General features: G+C 30.2%; 1 protein-coding gene across 1 annotated transcript; it reads left to right on the forward strand.

The window, feature by feature from the left end:
• Positions 1-8209: 8209 nt before the first annotated feature.
• On the forward strand, positions 8210-9868 carry LOC123010718. Its single transcript, XM_044407800.1, has 3 exons — positions 8210-8279; positions 8341-8546; positions 9518-9868. The coding sequence occupies exons 1-3, from the start codon at positions 8210-8212 to the stop codon at positions 9818-9820; spliced, it is 579 nt and encodes a 192-aa protein (XP_044263735.1). The 3' UTR covers positions 9821-9868.
• Positions 9869-12528: the final 2660 nt, after the last annotated feature.

Here is a 12528-nt window from a genome sequence, read left to right on the forward strand (position 1 = left end):
TTTTTGTTTATTTCAACAAATTTAGAGCGTTTTCAGCAAGAAACTCACAAAATTTTACAGATCTTTTCAAACAAAGCAGAAAAGTTGCTAAAAAGTCTGAATCTTAAATAAATTATTTATTTCTATAAAAGTAGAAGAGTTTCTTGCGTTGTGTTCTTGTCCTGATGGATTTAGAGCAATTTTAAGTAAAAACTTTATAAAATTTGTTAGATTTTAATGCAAATTAATATTAATAACAATATTTTTATTAAAATAGGTCACTAATCATCACTTTGTTTTCTGTTTACTTCGTTTATATTTTTAATTATTTTGACTAAAATGGGCCGGGTTATCCATAAATTTTAAATGGTCCATTTTACATAGTTTCTGTTTACTTTTGCAATTATATGCATTTGTCTCGACTCGGTCAATCGCCGAAACGCCAACCGCAGAGATACAGGGTGTTCGCGGATTGCAAGCAAATATTTTAACCACTAATAAAACTTAGCAAGAAAAACAACTTTTTTATTTGAACTTTTGCCGAAAACATTTCATATCTGAATTAAAATTAAAAATAAGTTGGGACTGAAAACCCGTTTCCGCCTATGTTTTAATGTTTATTAAGCCTATGTTTGAGTGCACAATTCACTCGAAAGCGCGATTACAACTGACTAAACTGGCTCGTGAAAACAACTAATAATTTTTGTGTGCAACTGTCAAAAAAACGTCACTTTTTTTGCTTGATTTTGAGTCGTGAAATAGCACATTTGTTTATACTAAAATAAAGCCTTGACGACGTAAAAGAAGACTTTTTTACCGGCCGATAAAGACTTTTTTTACATCTTGAATGAAATTAACTTTCATTAGATAATTCGAACGTAACGCAAGCCCTAGTTACCACACCAAAACACACTGCTAAATTTAATTTTATGTAAAGATTCGATCGAAACTTTAGTAATTTTTTATAGTTGCACACAAAATTTTGAATGCCACATGGCCGTGAGCTATCTTTTTTTATTCGAATGATTATTTATTAATTATTATTATTTTCTCATAAAAAAGTCCTGGTTCACAGCCTTGTAACATAAATAACTATTTTGTGCACAAAATTATACTTTTTTTGTGCACAAAAAAATTTTACTTCTTACTTACAAGAACAGACACAAAATGCAAAAAAATTTTGGATACGGTCTTCAAATTGACTTTTCGAAACGAATTTTTTTATTGGTTAGAATATTTGTTCGAAATCCGCGAACACTCTGTATTATTAGTTTGAATCGGGCTGTCGATGGATTAATTACGGGCAAAAGAACTCGAGCATACTTAGTAAATATTTTCAAAGGCTTTGATTGGCGTTTCGATAAATTAGGTTCGGGGATACAATCGTGGGGACAATTCCGGCTGAGACGCTTCCGTCAAAATCACTTTTGCAAAGTTTAATTGAAAAAACGAAATGACTTTCTTTTCGGACAAGATAATAAAGCTTAAAACTGGGACAACTTACCGGTTTTTTAGCTTTTTTACAAAATCGAACAAATTTTGTAGTTTTTTTGCGAATTAATAAATATAAAATGTATAAAAAGGTTTAATATTACCTCTCGCAATATTTATACTTAGTGTTGAGAGAAGCAGTTATGTTCAATTGCCGATTAACAAACAATTTAATACCGTTGCCCACATCTTAGGAAAATAGTGGTTTTTAAATTTAATACATTTTCTATGCATAGGGTAAACTAGAAGGAGGTGTACCAACGGGAGAGGTAAACTTTGAAACTTAGAACCCTTCTAGAGCTCCATTTTTCATAGCAAAATGTTAACCTCAATGTTTCAAGTTAATATAAGAGACCTCTTCATTAGGCATTGAGAAGGACTTTTACACATCAGAATTTATTAATTTACTATTAAAAAAAATAATAAAAAACATTCGTAGCGCTTTTATCACAATAAAATATTTTATCACAATATTCAAATTCATTAAATACCACTCACAAATCGCGATATTGGGAGTATTTTTAAAATTGATCTTAGTATTTCGTCTTTTTTGAAATTGATTGTCATTTCGTTCAAATTTAAGCAAAATAACCAAATAAAATAAATGTTATATTCAATCGATTCTTTATTATTTATTTTTATTATTTATTTTATTTTATTTTTATTCGTGTTTATTTTTTATTTAAACAGAACATACAAACATTCTTGTATCTTTCCTAAAACTTTATTTTGTTAAATAACAAATATATCGCAAACTACCCATTCTTTAAATTTATTTAGTTTTTTTAGTCATTTTGTGTATAAAGATTGTTTTTTGCCTTTAAATAATTTTTCCGACTACAGAATTAGTACAAAACAGATGTTTTTTTTTTCATGAAACACTAAATAAAAATATTTCTTGATTATCCTTGATTTTTCAGAATTTTTTTTTTATTTTTTATTTTGTTTTATAAAAAAAAATTAATTAAATAAACACCTCACGAATCACATTTTTTAATCCATCTACTCGTTAATATTATTGATTGGCAGTCATAAAGTAATAATCAAATTACCTTGATGCATGTGAAAAGTTGAAAAATACGACTTTTCAACTTAATTTAACAATTGATATGAAAATTACAGTTGATGTGTAATATGACATTTGAGGTTGAGAAATAACCCAAAAACAGATAAGGAAGTGACCACTTCCCAACCAGAACTGTCATTGGCTTTCTGCTCTTCACAAATTATTTTTAAAATATGTTTTGCTATAGAATTAAGTAAAAAAAAAAACTCACAATTTTTTAAAGATTTTACAAAACAGCAAAAAAATTACAAAATTAAGTCGGGATCTGAGATTTGCTAAAAAAGTAGAAGCGTTTTTTTAGTTTTTTCGTTTGTTCTGATAGATTTAAAGTAATTTTCAGCAAAAATTTTATAAAATTTGTTAGATTTGTCAAATCAAAGCTGAAAATGCGTTATTTTGCTTATGTCAATAGATTAAAGGCATTTTTTCACCAAGAAAATCACAAGATTTTGATATACATAACAAAGCAAACAATTGCAAAACTAGTGCTTTTTTACATTAAAACTCACTCAATTAGTTTTGTTTTTTTAATGAAATGAAGTCAATAATGCATTATTTTTGCTCATTTCAACAAATTTAAAGCGCTTTCAACGAGAAATTCGCAAAATTTTAAGGATTTTACAAAACAAACCAGAAAAATTGTCAAATTAAGTCTGAATCTGGAATAAATCATTTTCTATGAAAGTAGAACAGTTTTTTAACAAGAGAATCCCAAAATTTGTAATAATTTGCCAAACTAAGGCAGAGAATGACAAAACTTACATTGACATGACAAGGTAGATGCGTTTTTCAGCGAAAAAGTCAGAATTTCAGATCTATGATCCTAAAATCTTAAATTTAAAACTAAAATGTATTATTTTTGCAGTTCTCAATGAATTTGAAGGGTTTTCAAAGACGAATTTATAAAATTCAAAAAATTTTACTAGACCAAAGTAGGAAATTGACAGTGTTTCTAAAATATGTTTTTCTAGTCAATTAAATCACACTGCTCATTCAACAAATTTAGAGCGCTTTTTAATGAGAAAATCACAAGTTTTTTTTAGATTTTACACAACAAAGCAGAAAAATTGCAAAATTAAGTCTGGAACTGAAATGCATTATTTTCTGTGAAAGTAGAAGCGTTTTTCAATGTTTTTCGTTTGTTCCGATTGATTTAGAGCTAGTTTCAGCAAAAACTTTTATAAAAACTCACTCAATTAGTTTTGTTTTTTAATCAAATGAAGTCAATAATGCATTATTTTGGCTCATTTCAACAAATTTAAAGCGCTTTTCAACAAGAAATGAAATTCACAAAATTTTAGGGCTTTTACAAAACAAAACAGAAAAATTGCCAAATTAAGTCTGAATCTGGAGTAAATTATTTTCTATGAAAGTAGAAGGGCTTTTCAGCGAGAAAGTCGCAAAATTTRTAATATTTCGCCAAAATAAGACAGGAAATGACAAAATTACACTTGAAATGCGTTGTTTTCGCTTGTTTTAATAAATTTTGCGTAATTTTTAGCAAAAAATTTTTTTTATTTTTTACTAAGAAAGTGACTATAAATTCGAAAGATTTTAATTAAACAAAGCCACAAATTTGAAAATCAATTCTAAGGCTCGTTATTTTTGTATGTTTTGATAAGTTGGATGCTTTTTTATATAGAAACTCATTCAATTCAAAATATTTTTCCAAAACAAAGCAGAAAATCGTTGAACTATTTTTAAAATATATAAAAAAATTTTGCTTGTCCTGATTTTCAGCAAAAACTATTTTGCTTATTTTAATAGATTAACGGCAGTTTTTTACAAAAAAAACTCACTAAAAACAGAACAAAGGTGAAAATCAGTACATTAAGTCTATTTTTGCATGTTTCAATAGATTTATTAGAGTATTTTCACCCAGAAACCTAGAAACTTCGAAACATTTTAAAAGTATGTTTTTTTTAAACAATTAAAGTCAAAAATGCATTATTTCAACAAATTTAGAGCTTTTTCAGCGAGAAACTCACACAATTTTACAGATTTTTTCAAACACACAGGAAAGTTGCTAAAAAGTCTGAATTTAAAATAAATTATTTATTTCTATAAAAGTAGAAGAGTTTCTTGCGTTGTGTTCTTGTCCTGATGGATTTAGAGCAATTTTAAGTAAAAAAAAACTTTATAAAATTTGTTAGATTTTAATGCAAATTAATATTAGTAACAATATTTTTATTAAAATAGGTCACTAATCATCTCTTTGTTTCCTGTTTAGTTCGTTTATATTTTTAATTTTTTTGACTAAACAGGACCGGGTTATCCATAAATTTTAAATGGTCCATTCTACATAGTTTCTGTTTACTTTTGCAACTCCCAGCAGCAATAAACGACGCAATTTCCTGCATTTGTGTATTTGCCTGTAATAAAAACACCAAAAATGCGTTTCACTCTATCCCAGCTTTGCTGTTTCTGTAATTAAATAAAAACCGACAGTGCATTATCAGTGAATATTTCGAGCAATTAAAATTTTAATAAAACGCTCGTACGTCGAATCTTTATTAAAAAACTTGCAAATACGTCACAAAGTGCCTATTTGAAAAAAACAAACGCAATTTGCAATAAATTCCTCCTGAGCCATTATTGTGCTTCCGCCGTGAAAATCTCCCTACACTGCTAAAACTCATCGGGCTCCCGACCGGCGACAGCCCCCCAAGAGGCGGCGCAAGACCTAATTGTGGGGGCTCTTAATTGTCGCGATTTTTGCTCCATCCATTAGAGTCCATTAGTCGGCGATTGGTTACTGGAAATTTTCAATGAACGACACGGCGATTTTTGCCAACAGCGTGCCTAATTTGCATCGCATTCGGATGGGATTTGGCCCATGATGAGGTTTATTTTTTACGGTTATGCTGGTTGTGTTAATCCGCAAGGTGGAGATGCCGCGATAAAGCCCAAGAATCGCCGTATAATTCCATTAAGGCAACTAATACTTAATCTGGCGGAACAAGCGACAATTTGGGCATGCTTGCGCTTCGTAATTATATTTTCAACCCACTTAAATAATGATGAATGCGACCGGAAGAAAAAAAAAATGTCTAGTTTAAAAAGCAAAATAAGTTAAAATACCATAAATCTTTATTATAAAAGCAGAATCAGTTTAGTAAAATTCCATAAAACAAAAATAAAAAAATGTAAAGAAAATAAAAATTATACTAGACAACAGAGTGAAGTCTTCTTTACCAATGTGTAAAATTTTGCTTTCCCATGTTTAATAGTACAAAAGTTTAAGGCATTCAAGTTAATAGTTGTATTTTCATAATTCTTGACATAAAAGTTTTCAATGCCGCAACCGAAAACTTAAGAAAAATAATTTCATAGCGTTGTGAAAGTTGTCATTTAAAAAAAAAGAGTTGAATACAGTCCTGGAATAATGGAACACCGTATTATATGTATGTCAAAAACTATGACAGATAAGTACTAACAACTACGTAAATTTTATTCAGTTTGGAGAATTCAAAAATGAAATAAAAATAAGTGAAAAAAATGAGGATGTCCTGGAAGAGGCAGATGCGACGAAATATCGTCTGCTTACTTGTAAAACCTTCTAAGTTCGATTTTCAGTTATTTAGATTTAGAAGGATTTACAAATAAGCCGAGGAAATGCCGAGGGCACAGCCCCCGTGAGCCCCATCGGGGGCAAAGCCCCATATGCTTACTTATAAAATCTTCTAAAAAACCCCACAAATAACTTTGAACAGAGCTACAATTTAGGATACAGCTTCCTCGTTTCCTCTTTTAATAGCCTATAGTAAAAAAATTATTTTTCCAACAGAAATAAATAGAGTCAAAGTGCAAAATTTAAAACCTCATAACTTCGAAATTTTTATAGATAAATTTTTTCCATGTTCCTGGTATCTTACCTTATATGGCATTTTTCTCTGGGGCGCGAATTCTGACGCACCCTGTATTTGTATTCCTGCAAAAATTTCAGTGACTATGATACCACGACCTTTTATGTATAAATGTTTGTACTTATACTATTTTGGCCTCTTACTATAGCAATTGTGGCCACTTCACAAAAATAGATGCCAAAGCTAATCAAAATACAGAAGTTGAGTGCTTTTAATTTTATTGATTATTTAACAATAATACAATAATAATAATAATAATAATAATGATAACAATGACGAAATGGTATTTTGTAAGTTTTTGAGTGTTTTAATAAAACAATTTTTCATTGTCAAAATTGGTCATCAAATATAGCAACTTGAGTAGGTACTTTTAATTTTTTTAATAAAATATTTTCAAAACAATCGTTTCGAAGATTGTTGAGTGTTTTTTTATCTACACCCTCTCACTCAGTAATAGTTATTTATATCGAGCGATCAAGATAATTTGTAATCGATGCAGAGATGACTCGATTACAAATTATCTTGATCGCTTGATTTATCATGGGAATAAAGAGTAAAGTGCCTTCTATGTGTCAAATACGAAAAAAGTTATTAGATGTTGATTTTAAACAATTTTTCTTAATTTGTATTTGCTACATACGAGTAAAAGGCACTCTACAGAAAAATAGGTTTTTTGAAAATTTCCAACGCAGACTTGATTTTTCAAAACTAAAATTATGTTAGAAATTAGCCTTTAACAAAACTAAACCCCAAAAAATAAAAATTTAAATCGAGAATTTTTTATCTTTTGCAGGAGTCGTTTCACCTGTCCGGGGACACACTGCATATTGTCGACCTAAAACGTGGCTGAACTTCCTGTTTATGACAAATTGTCCGAGATATCAAGTTAAAGTTTAGTTTTTTAATGTTGTCTACATTTACAAGTGTTTTATAAATAACACAATTGATCTAGCATCTCTTTAGATCAAAGAGCTTCAACGATCATTTTTAGAATGATGATATTTTTTTTTTGAGTGACATTTTAAAAGATTTATACACAATGTGCAAATTTTGGAAGGCCTAGTTTTTTATGTTCACTGATGGTCCAGTGACGGAGAGTCAATTTCGTCCGCCCAATTTTCATGACAGACTACAATTGTAAATTAGTCTTTAGGTTTTTCTAACCTTGTTTCAGAATTTTCATTAACGTTTGTCATGATCACAGAATGGTCGATAGTAGCTCGATGGTCCTTAATATTTTTTACCTGTGCTTTGTCTTACATTGTTTGAGTTATAGTACCAGTCCCCATGTTCAGGGTGAAAATCCGATCTAAAATGAATAAAAATGTAATTAAATTTGACAAGTATTTGAATGTCAATTATAATGACAATAAAGCACAGACTAGAATAAATTTTTGGGAATTTACGGGAAAAGGGCTGACGAAATTCAATGTCCATCACTGTATGTGCGTCATATAGACTGATTTTAATAAATCTTTTAAAAGATGATAGTACAGGTCTAAAGAAGTCAAAACAACTTGCTTTATCCGAATGTTTATAGTTTTTTATATATAGAGGATGCAATTGCAGTGTGAATCACCCTGCATTATTCGGCATGTTCATGTATTATGAATTAATGAAAACATTCCAAAATAGGAGTACGACTCGATGTTATAAGATAATATTGTTTTAGTAAAATTGGTTACTAATATCTATGAATTGTCAAAAAAATCAAACTTTTCTTATCAACTTTTTTATTTAATAATATCATATATAAACAGTAGCAAATTTCAAGTTACTAGTAGTTGCTTTTTCTTTTTCGAACAAAATGTTACACTTTGTATTCCTCCTATTCCTATTTCTAAGTATCAGTCGTCAGTGTTTATGTCTTCAAGATGGTTAAGTTATGATTAATAATATTTGTATATTCATGCAACGTTTTATTGTTTTTTTTTTCAGATTATTATTGGCGAGATTACACTGATGGTGAAGTGCCCATAGATGCTGTAGTCGGAGGTAAAATTGCTGACGGAAAAAACGTTTATATTGGACAAGCATACATAGAAAATCAGGGTGAAGTAGTCTGTGAAATTTTTGATGGAATAAAAGAAGTTTATGTTCCGACAAGAGATAATATAATACAAAAAATAGAGGACAATATAAAGGTAGTATGTATAAGAGTAATATAATTATATTATTAACTATACGTTTATTCACTGGAAAGTTGAAAAGTATTACATTTCAACATCATTTAACATAATTATGAAATATCAGGTTCTGTATTTGGTTTGGTTCGATACCTCTATAAGTAAGTGGATCTCTAACTTTGTATTCGAAATTACTTTATATTTTATTAAAAAAATTAAATAAAAATAAATCACATAGTCGAGAGGAGGTGTTGCTGGGATGTGATATTTAATTTATTAAAAAATGAGGATGTCCTGGAAGAGGCAGATGCGACGAAATATCGTCTGCTTACTTGTAAAACCTTCTAAGTTCGATTTTCAGTTATTTAGATTTAGAAGGATTTACAAATAAGCCGAGGAAATGCCGAGGGCACAGCCCCCGTGAGCCCCATCGGGGGCAAAGCCCCATATGCTTACTTATAAAATCTTCTAAATCTAAATGACTGAAAATCGGACTTAAAATGGAGTGAGTGAAAGTCGAACATTCACTCACGGGTAACCATGGAGATTGGTCACTTTCTGAGGAGGTATCGAACAAAGAAAATAAAAGAGGAAACCGAAAATTATTTATTAACGCATGGCCCAATTTAAAAACTATTTTATTTTTATTTTAGTTTTTAGCAGTTTTCAATAAACATTGATTAATTTTACTCAAATCATTTCTCAGTGTTCCTAAAATTTTTAATGTATCTTCATATCTGTCTTCAATTTTTTTTCTTTGATTTTTTTTTGGTCTCAGGAGCAAATAATAATTATAGACTAATGTTTTATGTTGGGGTGGTCATAAACTTATTAAAGAATCAAACCCAAAAACACGGTATATCTTTCGGCAGACTTTGCCTAGGTTTATTTGCTAACCGGGGCGCTTCGCGCTTTGGTCATCAAATTTTGCCTTGGGAAGCACCTAAGCACCTTCCCACCTCGGTATGTTATCTACTATTATTTTCTAGATACTTTGTGGTCCTCAACAAAATTTATATTGGGTTCCAACAGATTCTAATAACGTTCACACGCTACTGGCTAATAATAGTGGAGTGCATGGTGGTCATCAAGATGGACAAGGAAAAATAAACATTGGAAGAATAAATATTAACGGAGGCTCTAAAATTGGAAAAATTGATACATTTTACAAAACAGATGTTACCATGTTTTATAATAATAATTTAAAAGAAGAAAGCGCTATGTCTTACGAAATTCTTTTGTACAAAAAACATAATGCGATGAGTAAAACAATTGCTAATAAGGCAATGTAAGTTAATCAACGCTGTACTAAGAATGTAGACTTGTGTTTTTATTTCTAATTTGATTTTTAATAATTAATACATTAACTCTTCAAAAGAACGATATAATACGTAAATTCACTGTCCTAATGTCTTAAATTGTAAAATTGGTAAATATATCTCAAGGATTAAGTATAAAAAAGGAACCTTTTCCCAAAATCGTTTTCAGGAGCCTAATAGGTTCCTTAAATAAACTCCAAGCATCATTAGAGGCTATTTCGTAAATTAGTCTCTAATGATGTTTGAATAAAACGAAACCAGTTAGGCCGGCTCCTGAAAATATTTTTGCTTGGAGTGGATTCCTTTTTATCTATTTTTTTTATATTATACAGGCTGTTTCTGCTAAATTCCAATTAGAAGTTTTGGGAGTTCTAACAATGACATTTATAAAAATAATTGTTTGTAGCCATAATCGGTTAGGTTCTACCGAGGGTTCTGCTCAATGAGAATATTTTCAAGATGGCGGCACTTCCTGTTACATCGGAAGTGGATATCAACTTCGTTATTTTAAACAGAAAGTTATGTTTTTTATTGAGTTTTATGGATTACTCAAGTGATTTTGAGAGAGTCTTTATCAGACTTCCCTATAACTTAATTTACCAAAAATCGATAACTCTACCTTACCTTCCCTATACCTACCTAAGTCTAACCGTTTTCGAAATGTTTAGACTTTTTTAAATTTTTTCAAACGCTTTCTTTACACTTGGATAGACATATATCAAAAGTCCCCAAACGTGGTGGGCGAGCTTTTAAACCTGACACCATCTTGAGGAAAAAACACAATCATTTACAGTCAGCTGGTACCATGCTTTCAAATAAATTCCTGATCGAAGTCCTAGGACTCTAAAATTAAGTTGGCAACATTGACAAACAAATTCAAACGTCACAATTTTGTAGTAAATTGTCACTCATTTCGGACGGGCGAACGCTAGCATGGCCGCCGCCTGACACAATCTCAGATCAGCAATAATTCAATGTTGCCAACTTAATTTCAAAAAGACCTATTTTAATAAAAAAAAATAAGATTAATTTGCATAAATTGGAAAGGAATAATAAATAGATCAACTACAAAGATCAATTTTTATTTTTTGAGCGAAGTCCATAATATCAAAATGAAGGGAAATAAAAAAATAAAAAACTGATGATTTTTAATTATATGGAAAATTCGCTTACTTCAACTGAACTCGCCAAGTTAAAAATCGTAGTTTTAATAAGAAAATAGTAAAAAAATGCCTGTTTTATATTCATAATTTTCAATATTTAAATAATTTCACTTGAATCTCGTATGACTTTAAAATTAAGTTGGCAACATTGACAAATAAATTCAAACGTCACCAATTTAAAGTGAATTATCATTCATTTCTGACGGGCAAACGCTGACATATCCGTCGCCTGACACAATCTCATATAACTAATAATTCAGTATTGCCAACTTTATTTCAAAATCATGGGTCACTTTGTTCGAAAATTTATTTAAAAAATACTAACAAAGATTTGAAAATATTGAGTGGTATTTTTCTAATTCTAATATTTTACTTGCTTGCCAAGCCCCGATTTTTTCATTTTCTTCCCTTTAAACCCGCCCTCTGCCCCGGCTGTCTTATCCCAACCCTGGAACTGATTTCGAGTGGTTTACAAAGGGCGGCCCGAGGGCTGCAGCTATCCGCTCCTGCGATAGGACTGACGGCATTATCCGATCGACTAGACCTAAACTTTAAAAAGGGAAAAAAATAGAGCCGGCTTTAATTAAATCTCCTAATTGGGTGCAAGCAGATAATTAAGCATCAAAAATTATTCTAATCGATTTTCTCGAGATCTTTTCTTGGGACTCTGAATTTTTTTCCCTCTTAGTACATAACTCAGCTATAAGTAATTAATTTTCCTTTGGAAGTTAACAGGATTTCTTTGTTCGCTGATTTCTCGGCTAATTACATTTTACAAATAGAAGTTTTTCTTGTTTTGGGTGAAAGCGTTGATTCGTACGGGAATTGGGGCTGCTTGAGGAAACACATCCATTTTGTTCTCTTCACCAACAGATGTCCCTGCGGTATATTAGAGAAAGGGAGGGTGGGACATGTAATTATACATCACTTCATTATATTTCGCTAATTACTTTCGAATGACTCCTGTTCAACTTTCTTAACGATACTGAATTCACTGCCGGCATAATTTAACTTGTTAACAACCACAAAGAACGCCATTTTACTTTATTCCCACACTTGCTTCGGAAAAAAACCCACTTCAAAAGGGATAACTTAAATTGGAGTTTGGTTATTTTCTCTAATTCAACTCGAAACTCATTAGAAACTAAATTCTTGAGGAATTCGCATTTAGGACACCAAAATTTAAATAACAAAACTTTATTTCGTACAAAAGCAATAAAACACGACACAACTATATTCTTAAATACTGTATTTTTTTTACTACAACTAAATCAGACTTCAACAATTGTAATTGTTCCTTTGATCGGTTTTTCCAAGTCAAACTTAATTTATAAATAATTTTTCCAATTTTTTAGAAATCGCAAATAAAAGGAAAACGTGAAATAATACAAGGATTGAGAATTTGTAGACAGATTTGGTAAAAATTGATCAATTTTTGAGATTCGGAGACTAATTTTTGTTTTTTTTTTGTCAAACCCAATTTGTGCAAAACTTTTTCAATTTTCTTAAAAACTGCGT

The sequence above is a fragment of the Tribolium madens genome, unplaced genomic scaffold, assembly GCF_015345945.1.
Source record: "Tribolium madens isolate multiple individuals breed KSU strain unplaced genomic scaffold, Tmad_KSU_1.1 Scaffold_91;HRSCAF=231;Tcas5.2_LG7, whole genome shotgun sequence".
In the NCBI taxonomy this organism is placed as follows: domain Eukaryota; kingdom Metazoa; phylum Arthropoda; class Insecta; order Coleoptera; family Tenebrionidae; genus Tribolium; species Tribolium madens.